Below are 14,251 nucleotides of genomic sequence, written 5' to 3'. Positions count from 1 at the left end.
CACAAGCCCAGCGTGTGGTCCTATCCGTGTGCTCCTCCAGCCGGTCTCCGAAATGTATGCAAAGCTTTTTGCTTGTTTAACATTTTTAAGCCGACGAGCTCTCCCCCCCCCCCCAACAAAATATATATATATATATATATATATATATATATTTGTGTGGCAGTAGGGAACTAACCCCATAAATAATATGCGACAAGTTTTCCCTGCCTGGCCTGTCCCGGCCTGGCCTAGCCTGGCCTGGCCTGGCCGCATGCGAACAATTTTAAATTGTAATGTGCCCCCAAAACCGACAAAGAAAATGGCAATAGAAAATGCCCGCCAATGCAAATGCGAGTGGCAACCCTAGTTGGTCATAATATAGATGCATATATGTGTGTGTTTGTGAGGCGATAATGAACTCGACACGTGCCAAAACGGGGCGGGGGGGGTTGTATAAGGGGGGGGATATAAAGCGAAAAATGCAGCGGCACACAGTTGCGGTTGCGGTTCGGTGTGCTCTCATTCTCACCTGCTATTGTCGCATTGCGGGGTGAAAGGAAAACTCCACTGCATTGCATTTGTGGCCGCCATAATGGAAAGGAAAATCAGAAGGGGGGAAAATCGGTTTGGAGGGGGAGGTACTACCGTTCGAGGTGAAGGCGAAACGCGTGCATAATGGCAATTTGAGGAATGATGCCAAATATGCGGACATTTTATTGTTTACCCAACCAGCCGCAGAAAACTTCTCTGCAACTCTGCATTGGCATTCAGTTTAGGCCCAGAAATGCAAAGAATATATCATTTTTGTAGTTTGTTGCTGGGGATATTAGTCTATAAAGCGGGTTGATAAAGATTTTGATTCGTTTTTTGGAGGGAGATGCAGGTCTAAAGAGCAAAGATACAAAACGTAGACTTGCAGATCGATTTGGTATAGCTATCTATCATTGAATAGAATTAACAGATGAGAACCTACGTGTTTGTTGGGGACTTTAGAAGAAGTTAGATAGTTAGGACTTTAGATAGTTACCAGTATGATGATCAAATTAATAGAAATCTTAGCATTTCAATCAAAACAATGATTCCAATCAAACTTGAACTTAAACCAGACCAGGCGGCATCCATTTACTATTAACAAGGCCAGGCCATAAAAGAGCTTAAACAAAAAACCATAAAAGCCAAAAATCATAAAAGAAAAGCTATAAGGAAGGCAGAGTCGTTTCGAAAAACACACACAAAGTCAAAGAAAACTTCCAATAGGCAAAAACGAAACTTAAATCGAATCGAGGACCAAACACACAAGTCTCAAAACTCTCTTTCTGTAAAAGGAAAATGTTGAAAGGACTTGGGGCTGGAAGCTGGGTGGTCGGGGATGGCAAAATCCTGTGGTCGCCGGAACAAACTTCAACGTCAGTTCAGAGAAACTTTCAAGTGAATCGAGACACGAAAGATTGCTAAAGATTCTACAGACTTTGGTTATGACTAGAAACCCAGAACAATCGCCAGGACAATGCACTTTTGAGGAAACTTTGTGAGGTCCTTCGGCCGGTACAATAGATGGAGTTTATTGGGAAAAAAAAAATCTTAATAATATTTTAAATTATAATTGTACTTTTTATTAAAAAAAAACAAAATAAATAAAACAACACACCCGCCGCAAGGGACGAGTACCAGGGAGGGGTGTGGGTTTTAATATGTCCTGGTTTTTTGGGGTCATGCTCCAGGACCTAGTCCTGGTCTGTGCTACTGGTTGGGGACGACAGGGGCGTGTTGTAGCATGGCCCAAAGTGCTCGTTAGCCAACATGAAATGCCTGCGTGGCAACAAATAAGCTTGCCCTCATGTCCTGGCTTCCAGCTCCTTTATCCTGTATGTTGGAGCGTGTGTGTGTGTGTGTGTATGTGTGTGTGCGTGTGAAATAATGTTTTTATAAGTCACCTTTATGTAATGACAATGGGGAATCATTAAATGTCTATTTGAGTATTTTTTATTTCTTGCTTCTTGGTGTCCTTGTGGGTCGTCCTTTAATTATGAGCCGGGTAGCGAGAAAGTATGCTACAATTTTTGATTGAAAGGATAACCAAAACCAAAAGAATATAAAGAAAATTGAGAGGGTCTTCTATATCTCTGTATCCAATATCCCCAAATCGTTAGTCAAGAACTACACACACAAGACTATAAAATAGCCAAGAAAGAAGGGTTGCCACTCAGCAAGCTTCCAGAAAACAGAAAAAAAACACAAAAACAGTGCGTGTCCATCAGGGGATTTCCCTTCAATTAGGATTAATACTCAAGATACCGAAAAAAAAAAAAAAAAAAATCGAAAGAAAGAAAGAAAAACGAGTTGGGAAAAACGAAAACAACGGAAAAATCAACCCAACAGAAGACTCCCTCCACCTAACTAGGGTAATGTGTTACATGTGTGTCCTTTTTTTTTTACGCTGGGGAAGGATTTTACGCCCGGAGACTGGACAATCCCTTTTCTTTTCCCTACCCTCCCCTCACCCCCGTCTCCAGGAATGGAACACAATTGAGGCATTATTAGTAAAGTAGTTTTACATACCAGGGACCAGAAAAATTGAGAATTCAGAATGGAATTCTGGTCAAAAGTCGAAACCCTTTTTCTTTTTTTTTTTTTTCTCCATGACTTTGATGAGGAGCTGGTTCGGTTTGTTGTAAAATATTTGTTGTATTCGGAGGGGGGCTTAAATTGCTTAAAAGTACAATTTATCACAATTGCCAATTGGATGACCTCTCTCTGCTCCTCTTGACCGAGTTTTTGGACACATCCCACGACCGTTTTTTCCTTCTCGATTCTCGTTCTCGCTTTTCACTTTTCCACCTCACCTCCGTCAGCTGTCAAAATGACTTTTCTTTCTCTGGCCCATCTCACTGTTTATTTTTGGAGATTGGGTCATTGCAATTTATTTTCTATTTTTTTTATTTTTTTGTTTGTGGTTGAAAATTTGTTGAAAAGTTTTGTATTTTGTGTTTGTGTGTTTGTTGTGTATTCTCGTGTATTTATTCGCCTGCCAGGGTTGATTTGTTGTCGTAGTTATCGTTGTTTGTTTATGGCGCTGAGTTGCAATGAATAATCTATCGATGATGGGCATAAATAGTTTGCAGCTCATTGAAAGGTCTTTTTTAACAAATGTCAAAGGTAATTTTTGGTTTTTTAGAATTTTTGAAATAGACTTTGAGGCAGAAAATCGATCAAAACGATAGATTTCTAACTAATATTCTTTAGCTTATCGGTATCTATTGAATAGCTTTTCATTTAGTTTTTTGTTCATACATTTTTTTTGTTTTTAGGGAGAAAATCGATAAAAACGATAGATATTATAACTAATATTCTTATAACTATCTATATTTATCGACTATCGTATTTATTTTTATTTTTTTTACATAGACTTCTAGTTAAAAAATCGTTTAAATCGAAAGCTTTCAAACTAATATTCCTATTACTATCGATTTTTATAGATCATTTTAATAACTTTACATTTGTTTCATACACATATGGCTATCTTCTAGCCTAGCATATTCTTCTAGCCATCGATATCTATCGATTAACTAATAAACTTGATATTTTTAGTAGAATTCTTTATAAAAACTCTTAAATATGCAAAGGGTTCTATTAATTTTTATAATAATCGATTTATTATCATTTATTTTAAGACGAAAACAATTTAATATATTTAGTGCCATATTCATCGATTTATTATCGCATATTTTAAGTGTAATCTCCATTGAAAAGCTCTTTCTCTCTCTCAGTTTATTAAATTATAATTTTAAGCAACACAACCAACAAAAGAAGCTTTTGTTTGGCGCTGGAGCTGGCTCCTTGTTTGCGAATTTGAAATGAGATTTGGTGGAAAAAGCCCCGCCAGGCATAGTCCATTATGCAACACCTGCCGCTAACCCGATAACCGATAACAATGTTTTTTTCACGACACTTTGTGAGCCAACACTTTGGCGCAATATGCAAATTTAATATGATTTTAATTTGGCCAAGCGACACGACGTCGAACAACACACCCACTTCCCAGTCACAGTCTCAGTCTCAGTCTCCATCTCCATCTCTGGATTTGTATATATGTATATTTTTTCCCCCCATTTTCCTTAGAGGGTTAACAAAATGACGTCAACATGTCGTCAACGTCATTGTCATCGTCAAACTATTCAAAAAGGAACTCTGCCATAGTACTGGCTGGCAGCAGTATTCAGGACTCTCAGGTTGTCCTTTTGTGCGACGACGACGAGGACGAGGACGAGGACTCCCTCGCTTCCAGCCTGTGTATATTCATGTTCACGTGTAGATTTTATTAAACATATGAATTCATTATGTAAATGCTGTGTTCCTGAACCAGGCACGATAACCAAAGGCAAAAGAAAGCCAGGAAAATTGTATGGAAATCATCCACCTTCTCCATCCAACCAACCATCCATCCATCCATCCATCCAACCATCCATCCTTCATCCTTACAACATTTTGCATTCTGTATAGTTGGGCAACGTTGGGTTAATGGGTTATGTGCTGTGATTTTCGAACGAAAAAAAAACACGACCCCCCCCACCAACTCTTGCAATACCTTTGCAAGAGATACCTATACCCTTTAAACTATATATATATATATATATACTGCCATGAAAGTACATCTTTATTCAAACTTTAATTGAAATTTCTCTTCTTTTTTTTATTTCCTTGCAGGTGAGTCCTTCGTGGTGATTAAACTATTTAAAAAAAAAACATAAATAAAAATAAATGGAAAGGTAAAAGCATATTTTATAAAGCCTACCCTTTAACATATCCTTGTCCAGCTTAAGTATGGCATTGGAGATGAATTCGCGATGAAAATATACATCGGTGATGAGGCCCGGATATCGGGAATTGTTGCAACGTCGAAACCCAATCACCATGCCGCACAATTCTCCGCCAACTATCAGGGGACTACCCGAATCGCCATAACAGATTCCCTGTGGATTCGATGTGGAAACGGCACACGAAACACCCTCCGGCACTTGTACAAATTTCGATCGACACTTGGTCGGACTATCGATATCGACACGTATCGTTTTCATCGATTCCAATAGATCTAAGAAATTCCAACCAACTATCAGAATTTCGGTGGTATTCTTCTCAATGGGTAGTGGTTTTGTACATAATGATATATAGCTAATGAAACGATTATATTGTATGGGATTTTTAACTCTTAGAACGGCGATATCGTTGCGTAACGTTAGAGATGAGAATTTGGGATGTCTGTGTATCGCAGCCACCGATAGACCCTTGTTCTTAAGCCATAATTTATCGTTCCCAGCAACTACCGTCAGTTTTTCTAGTTTTATTCTTGAGGGGAAACTATGGGCGACTGTCAGTATATAGCGGGCTGTGAAAAGTGTTCCAATTGCCAAGAAATTGTCATCATGGATCTGAACAACATAGCCATAATTTTGACGCAGTACCGGCTCACCACCCGTCAAGGAATGGATTTTTTCGGGCACTACGAGTACAATAAAATATAAAAATAGCTCTACTTTGGTCATTGGGTTAGTTTGTTAACTGAGAGGAGACCTTCCAGACAATGCAATTTGTTTAAAATCCAAAAAGGGTATGAAAATTATAATTTCCTCGGTTAATTGCCATAAAAAATATAAACTTCTAAGGCCCCCCTTAAGGGAATTGGCCCCCACACCCATGACATGACAGGGCGTCTGTTTTATTGTTGTTCGCACACAATTAACACTCGAAATGTTTAACAGGCTTATCGAAGAGCTCAAGTGGCAGGCAGGCCTACAGACAGGCGGTGGAGGACGTTTGTGGCACGATGGTTGGCATGGTTGGCATGGAGGTGATTGCAAGTTGGTCATGCGTGGCCACACATTCCCACATCCGCCCACGCTCTGCCCCAAAACAAGCAACAACATGCCACTTAATTTCATTTCTTTTCATTTGAAGCTGCAACCAAAGTACAGTAAGGCCTATAATTAAAGGATGGAATATTTCTTAAAAATTACATTCAAAGTTAAGCCTTTACTTTCTTAACTTTTATCGTTAATTATTTTTAATTATTTTTTTTATTTATTTTGTGTCCTATTTTCCTTATTTACTCCCCCCAAACACTTGCCACATTTTTTTTTTTTTTTGTTCTCCCGGTTGTCATAAAGCGGCGTGAATGTAATCAAGGCGGCTATTATTCTTAGATTTGAAGCGCAAATGAAAACGCCCCAGTCTGAAGACTCCGCCCCAGCTTTTGCCAGCTTTTTTCGTCCTTAGCCTTCCTTGGGTTCAATACAAACAATGGGCCACGTATGTGGCATATGCGTGTTTTCCTCTCCAAAAAAAAATGAGTAGAAAAAAAAAAAGAGGCAAACGCGTTGTGGCATACAAAAGCCTCATTGTTTGGCTGGCTGCCGAAATGCTGTCAAAGGAGCAGGACCATAACCAGAAACAGGACCAGAACCAGAAAAATCAGTAGAAGCAAGTGGCGCACAGGAGGCGGAGGGCCAAGTAGAGAAATGGGCCTAAAGAAAGGAGAAAGTCCTGGGAGTGGGAGACATACACATACATAGACATACACATACACATACATACATATGTACATAAGTGCTGTGCTTAAACATGCCAGTTTATGGCGTGCGAAGGCATTGCTTACAGCCATTTTAAGTAACTTTTGGGTCTTCATTTCAGTGATTTGCGATTCTTTGGGTCTTTGGTTGCTTTTCTCCACTCTCTTCTTGCCAGTCTCTACTCTTTTTATTTTTAATTAATATTTTGGTGGCCACTATGATGTTCTTTTACTTTTTTAAAATCTTTTTCTTATAATCTTCTCTCAATTCTCCACTGTCTTCTCACCAATCTTCATTCTTTTTGTTTCTAAATGCAATTTTTTCGTTTCCTAACTTTTCTCTAAACTCTCCAATCTCTTCTTTTCAGGATATACTTTCTTCGCTTCAGTCGCCATTGTCTTTTTATCTAGTCTCCACTCTCTTCTCTATACACTCTCCACTTTTTTAGCTTAGCTATAGAATATTTTATATGGGGGATATGTAATTTTCTAGTCTCCAACGAATTATTATTTCTCAAATCTCTTCGCTCATTTCATTTCTTAAGTCTCCACTCTCTTCTCTTCAGTCTCCATTGAATATGCTTTCTCTTCTTTGAATATCTAAAGCTTACTATGGTTCTTCTACCTTATAACCTCTTTCCACTGTCTTCTCTCCACTCTCCACTGTCTTCTCTCCTTTCACTCTGCAATTACCTTCATTTGTCATGTAAAAAGCACAAAGAAAACCGCACACCCCAAAATTATGCAACAGTTAATCAGCAAAAAGTGCACTCCCTCGGATTCCCAACACCTCATAGAGCCTTTCTTTTTTCCTTTTATCTCTTTTATTTTTTTTTTTATTATTTTTTTTAATCGATAATGGCTGCGTCACTTTGAAAATGACGATGCCAGGCTGTCTGCGAATTTTTGAGTGTTTTGCGGCCTTCCCCCCAAAACTTCCACTCTACTGGTATTTCCTCCCATATATTTTTTTTTTGTTTTGCCATCTTTGGTCCGACTTTTGGCTTTTGCGGAGGAAAATTTAAATTGGGAAATGAGGAAAATGGAAAAGGTGGAGGCGGCTGCGGAAAGACCTCGGCTTTCCATTGGCAAACAAACGCATTGTAATTTTTCACATAGGCCATGAATGGACTCGGTTTTATATGCCCTATGACCCGATGGGAGGGTATATTGGCTTTATGTTTTATTATTTTTTAAAAAATAATATTACATTTTTTTAGGGAAAATATAAAAAAGTATGAAGGAATGATGGTTTTTACAATAAATTAAAAAAAAAACTTTGTTGATATTTAAAGAGTATTCGCATAGTCCCATCATTTCTTTTTGTAACTTTTTTTGTGGACTTTGTGCCACTGAGTCTGCCACTGCCACTGCAGCAGCTTTTGTTGCCACTGCAGTTTGGTGTTTTTATTTTTTTTTTTTCGGTTCAGTCTTCGCGTCACTGCCACAAAAGCCACTCGAAACATGTTTGCTTCGTTTTCCCTCTCTTTCTTTGGCCACACAGGCCGTCTCTTTCGGCAAACAGAATTATTGAAGCGCGACGACCGAAAATGTTTCGAAACTGGTCAGTTTACCCCCTTTTTTTTTTTTGCTCCCAGCACTTTCTCCCTGTGCTGTAGTAAAGAAATTAAATTGCAGTCTCTGCCAATTTGGTCTATGACGTAACAGTAACGATGGGAGGCGATAGCGATAAACGATGAACGATAACCATATCCGATCCCATTATACCGGGGCTTTTCAACAGACTTTAGAGCATAATTGGTTGTGAATAGGTTGTTTCGATAATTCGAATTTTACGTAGGGGTTCCCCCTTGAAAAATCCCCATTTTCGATTTTTTCATTTTTCCCTCCTTCCGATACGCATAGCTCCTCCATCTCAGATCCGATCGGAAAAAGGTTAACAGTTCTATAATCAGAGATCCTTGTAGCTCAATTCCTTATCAAAAACCTTTCCCAAATATGGTTTTCAATTTTTCGATATTTTTCCAAGAACACCCCTTGTTTTTTAAAGTTTTTTTTAAAATGCTTATCTTTTTTTCTGCAAAATGTAATTGAATTCTTGGAAACTTCGATAACTATTCATTGTCAGATTTTCGCTTGCCTAACTCCGGCCCCGAGCGATTTTAGCAAAATGAGCAACTAACTGACGGCATCTGTTCCTATTCCCATTCCCAATCCCAGTCCCATTCCCGGAATCACCACAGCAGAGCCCCACACTCTGGCAATCTTTTGCGGAATATCTCCGGCTTTTGGCTCGGCATACGGACAACAGAGTACGGCGTACAGATTGCTGTTGCCGTAGACCGAATTTTTGTTTTCCTCCTCAACTTTTGACTGCTCAAGCAGCAAATCATATTGCTTGGCAGGCGTTGTCCCGTCCCGTGGAAACTTTGTCAACAATGTTGAATAATTAAAATGCTCCCTCGGCATCAAGTCTGTGTGCAAAGAGCAAAGCGGCCCGGCTTCAAAATCGGCACTGTAACCAAATTTAGTCTACAATATTGTTGCCTACTTTTGGGCGAAGCAAGTATATAATACCTGGTACTTTATAGAGAAGTTTAAAGAATAAGTTCCTTTGTACTTTTAGCTACTAGTAGCCCTTATAATGTATACATATATATTTTTTTCCAGTGTACTTTATTGTGAGCTGACAGTTTTTGGAAAAGGCAGGGACTAGCCTGGGTCCTGAGCCTGGTGGCAGGGCTCATCAGCAATTCTCAATTGCTATTATAATATTTTTTGCCTTTGTTGTTGCTCTCTCTCTCTATCGTGTGTGTGTGTGTGTGTGTGTGTTGTATGGCTTTGTGTTAGTGAACCTGGTAAACACCTGATACAATGCTAAAAGGGCCAAGAGTCATTGCTCATACTCTGTCGGGCTCTGGGAAACTTCAGAGTCGCTTAATGCGAGGTCCCCGTGCAGTGCCGAAGTTTGTCGAGCTAAAAATTCATCAACTTTGTTGCATAATATTTCAATAAAAAGGAAAGAGATGGGATACCTAAAGAATAGAAAGAGATGGGTAGGGAGACTTGGTTGGTGTCATAAAATTAAAGCATACTTTGCAGCGTTGACAGACGAGAGCCGAAATGAGTTGCAAGCTCCTCGAATAGTGCACTGGGGAGTATTTTTTTTTTTTGGGTTGGATGGGGGATAGGTTCAGGAGTAAGCCTGAAAAGTATACTATAGAAAACATATTGTGGAATTTGTCAACATTCCTGAGGCCCAGACTCGATTTTCCCCCTGAGCTTGCTCCACCCAGCAAGCCGGCAACAAATTGGCTTGTAAATTAAATGAAGCATACTTTTGAGCTCGGCCCGGCCCTAATAGAATTTTCCATTTGCATTATAAAGCAGTGCAGGGAACAAATAGCGAAATAGGAGGGGCCGATTTTTGATTAGGAAATTTTTTTTTTTTAGTATAGTCGAGAGACTGTACATTGTCCTTTGTGGGCGTTGCAGCCACATGGAGGAGCCTCAATGGTTTATGGCCTGGCCTGCGCCGTATAATTTTGTATAATTTTAATCCAATTAAACTTAATTTACTTGTGTGCAGCTGAACGTAACTGGAAACCAGTCCTTATCCCCCCATCCACTGTATGGGCCTCTGGCATCCGGGAGTTGTAATTATTACCACTTACGGCTAAATACTCAAGTTTCCGGCAAAACCATTTTTGTTTTTTTGTTTGTTTGCCTTTTGGCCAAAGAAAGTTTAACGAATGTGTATAATACATATATATAATAATATATATATATATGTATGTATAGACCACCCGGTATCATGCAACCTCTGTGGCAGCAACAAAAGTGAAAAGTTTTAGCCAAAAATACCACCAGGCTGGGATAAAGTTTTAGCTTTAATACCTTTACCTTTTTGGCCACGTACCTGGATGTTTGTTGTTGTTGTTGTGTGTTGGTTTTGGCCACTTTTAGGCGCATCATATTTATGTTTTTAGCTCCAGACCGGGCATAAATCTTTGTTATGCCCAGCGCCAAAGACTCTGACTTGACTTTTATTCCCATAAAAGTACAAAGAGCTTGGCAAAAAAAAAAAATCTCGCGTAATTATTTTGGTCTTTTTTTTTGTTCTCGCTCTTCACTTCCGCTTCCGCTTTTGGGTTTCCGGAAAAAAGTTGGCCAGGCCAGGGAAGGCCTGTGATGTGCATTTCATTTGGTACTTTTAATTAAGGCCCGTTCCGGCCAAGGCAACTCTTTTTTTTTCTTTTTCAGTTTCTTTGGTAACATGAGCGGGAAAACATTTTTTTTCGTAGGTCCTTTTTCCCGGTGACTTTCTAATGAGTTTTAATAACCTACAGGGCTTTAAAAACGTGAAATATATATCCCTCACCGATTTATCACTGTTCCCATCCATCAATCAGCGACAATTGCCTTGACATTAGCCATAAATTTAAGAGAATGGGAAAGCCGAGCAAAGTAAACCATTTTGATCCGATTCAGTCGCATTCAATGAACCGCATAACAAACTGTAAACGGTTTCCGGTTGCCGCCCTTTTCCTGGTTCCTGGTAAATTAAATAATAGGAAACACAATACAAAGGACCAAAAAGGACTACCACTGGCCGGGGCAAAAGTCTAAATCAAATGCGCCAGTCAGACAGTGAAATATTTATCGATAACTATTAGCAAGTGATGCATGAAATGCGATAACATTAATTAGCCGGGCCAACGAACCACAACGATGGCGATGGTGATGGTGATGGTGACCCCGATGGTGACCCCGTGCATACCAAACACCAAATGTCTGCACAAATTTAATTGCCATCCATGGCCACTGTAATAATAATCATAATAATAATAATAATAACACCCCTGGTCATAACTCATGATGGCAATATGCGCCACAAATATGGTTCAAAGTGGATTGGGATATATATCATGTTAAATTATGGGTTAGAAAAGGGCGTACGAATTGGATTACCCACTCGCTTGGCCACTTCAAAATTGATTAAATAATAGGTACATACATACCTTATATACCTTGTTTGGGTATAATATTATTATTACTTTTTTTTTTCTTGCTACTCACAGTAGCTAAGTAGTGACACACACTCACATTTGGGGGTTAGGTGGGCCGTAGCCTCTTTTGTGTTACCAAAAATATCCTGCCAGCCTGTTCAAAGGAAATTTAAGAAAGTGCGAAATGTGAAATGCGAAGTGCGACTTACGCACACAAAGCCATCATACACACACACACACACACACACACCCATACGCATGCATATGCTCGAGTGTGTGTGAGTGAGTGACACAAATACGAGACGACAGATGCCACTTAGAGAAAGGCAAAAAGAAGCTCCGCAGGACGCAGAAAAGTGAAGGAAGGACACAGCTCGAGATGATGAGGATGATGAGGTGGAGGTGGAGGAGGAGGTGGTGGTAGAGTAAGGCCTGAAGAGGGCACAGAGAGGTGAATAAGAGGACGGAACAGCCATGTTGGCAGCCATGTCAACACTTATCTTTATGAGTTTCCGCTTTCTGTAAAGTCATTGACATGTATTTTTTCTTTCTTCTTTTCGCTTTCCGATACCCCGCAATTGGCGGTGATATTTTTAAGGAGTTTTGGGCTATTTAGGTTTTTGGCGATTTCAAATCTCCTTTTTGGCAACCTAAAAGTATGCTTTAAACGGGAGACGATTCTTAACGAATTTTTTAGTCTGCCAAAAAGTATGCTTTGAAATCTTCACTGAGCAGCTACTAGTCCTTGCTCACTATTTTGTCACAGCTGTTCCTTCCGAGTTGGTAGGTACTTCCTCGCGTGTTTATGGGGCTTGTTGTGCGTCTTATGGCCTGGGCCCAGTTGTTTTCTGTTCTCTATGTTGTCTACGGTGGCGCCCCCTTATCCCTCTCCCCAAAAAATCTTTGGTATCTCAACCGACAAACTCCTCCCGGAGGAGGAGTCTCCATCACCCCACTGTCACAAATTGCTGAAATCGCAAGTGTGCTTTTAGGCGTTAAATGCTATAAATTACTTTTCGAATGGCATAAATAACAGTAAAGTCATTGAAATTTGCTCTCACACACACACACACACACAGACAGACTGCACTCGTCTGTCCACACCAGATGGCGCCACCCGGGGAATAGTCCTCGTTCTCGTCCTCGTCCTGTAATCAGCATATTTCCATGTATGTATGGGTATACGTTTGATCCCGCCCTAGGGAGCCACTAAATGATGATTTGCTTTGGGGCGTAACCAGAGTACAGAGCCGAACAGGATAAACTTTAATTTCATAGATGAACAACCAATAAATGTGTCTGCCAGTGTGTTTTATAATTTCAGCAAAAAAGTATGCAACACAACATACTCGCTCAGTATTAAAGCTAACGAGTCTTGAAACATACTCTTTCTAAAATGCTACAAAAAGTCCTGCGAGAGACCTGTGCTCTCTTCACACCCCTCAAGCTTTTCACTTTTATTATCCTTTATGTGCGATTTCACACCTTCAATTGCACAGAAGGGCGGCAAGGTAACTTGCCACACGTAGCACAGCAAATCAAAATCTTGAATTTATTCCACATACGAAGCGCATGAATTTCAAATTACTGTGGGAACATCAGACACAACCAAAAAAAAAAAAAAAAAAAGAAGGAATATAGTAGCACTGACTGACCCGGGTAACCCCACCTCTTTGTTAGAACGTGTGCAACACGTTATGTGGCAGCCACATACCGCAAGGTGCCTTATACACTCTTCTCCAGGATAATGACTGTTCTGTGGTTGTGCTTTTTGTTTTTTGTTTTTTGTTTTTATTTTTTTTTGCGAAAATCGATCTCCTTGTTTTTGTTTTTTATTTTTTATTTTTGAAGACTAAAAAGTTAAAATCTAAATTCTATGTATATTGTGTGAAACAAAAAAAATGGAAGACGTAGAAAGGCGACTCATTTGAAATTCATGCGGCCACTCACTGGGTGCATAAAGCAATCAAATCAACCACAAAACACCAACTTTCACACACACATATGTATGTATGTAGATACATATATACTTTGGGATTTAGCCTGGTCTTCTTTGGGGATTTTTCCTCTGGATTTTTCGCCTTTCGCCTTCGGTTTTTATACACGTTTCACTCGTGTAAATAATAAATAAGCTAAGCAGACTTTTGTGGCGTGCAAAACGTTTCACTCACCCCCCCCCCGTCGCACCAACTTGCACCTTTTTTTTTGCACCCCATCCCTGAAAGGATGGAACCTGGAGACCAAGAGAGGGCTATCGATTCCAAATCTCAACCGAAAGTCAAGGAACGAGATGCCTAAACAAAAAAAAAAAGCGAAAGTTTGCCACTTGCTTACATTGTATACTGGAGAACCCTTTTGCCAGTCCTCCTTGGGCCTCCACATCCATGATTTATGCATGACCCCAATGGTGGCTACAAAAGCTGTTCCAGATTTGCATGCGAATTGTCCATCTTGGATTCATTGGCTTTGGGGCAGATTTGGAACTGGGTTTACCAGTAAATACATTGTCGTTGTCGTTCCAATTGTTCTAGAGGACTTTGTCGGCATTTGACTGCCTCTTGAAAATTTTGACTATTTTTCCTAAATTTAAATGTAATTTCTTTTGTCTCTGGAATACGAAAGAAAGCTAGATTTTAAAAGGAGAATATAAGTGAATAGGTGACGAAAATTAACTGCTTTCAGTAGAATAAATTGTAGGAAATACGAAACTTTTATCTAGTTTTTTGGGTCTAGCTTTGTT

The 14,251-nt window shown here is 39.6% G+C and overlaps 2 protein-coding genes across 8 annotated transcripts in view; one reads left to right on the top strand and one right to left on the bottom strand.

Moving 5' to 3' along the window:
- The window catches only part of LOC108128862 (uncharacterized protein CG43867), a 104,737-nt gene that overhangs the window by 32,144 nt on the left and 58,342 nt on the right, over window positions 1-14,251 (top strand). The window lies entirely within an intron of this gene.
- LOC108128929 (putative trypsin-6) lies at window positions 4,601-5,560 on the bottom strand. Its single transcript, XM_017246817.3, has 2 exons — window positions 4,772-5,560; window positions 4,601-4,706 (listed from the first exon to the last, which is right to left on the bottom strand). The coding sequence occupies exons 1-2, from the start codon at window positions 5,517-5,519 to the stop codon at window positions 4,702-4,704; spliced, it is 753 nt and encodes a 250-aa protein (XP_017102306.2). The 5' UTR covers window positions 5,520-5,560; the 3' UTR covers window positions 4,601-4,701.

This window comes from Drosophila bipectinata, chromosome XL (assembly GCF_030179905.1).
Source record: "Drosophila bipectinata strain 14024-0381.07 chromosome XL, DbipHiC1v2, whole genome shotgun sequence".
NCBI lineage: Eukaryota > Metazoa > Arthropoda > Insecta > Diptera > Drosophilidae > Drosophila > Drosophila bipectinata.
This window is presented reverse-complemented; position numbering and strand designations above follow the sequence as displayed.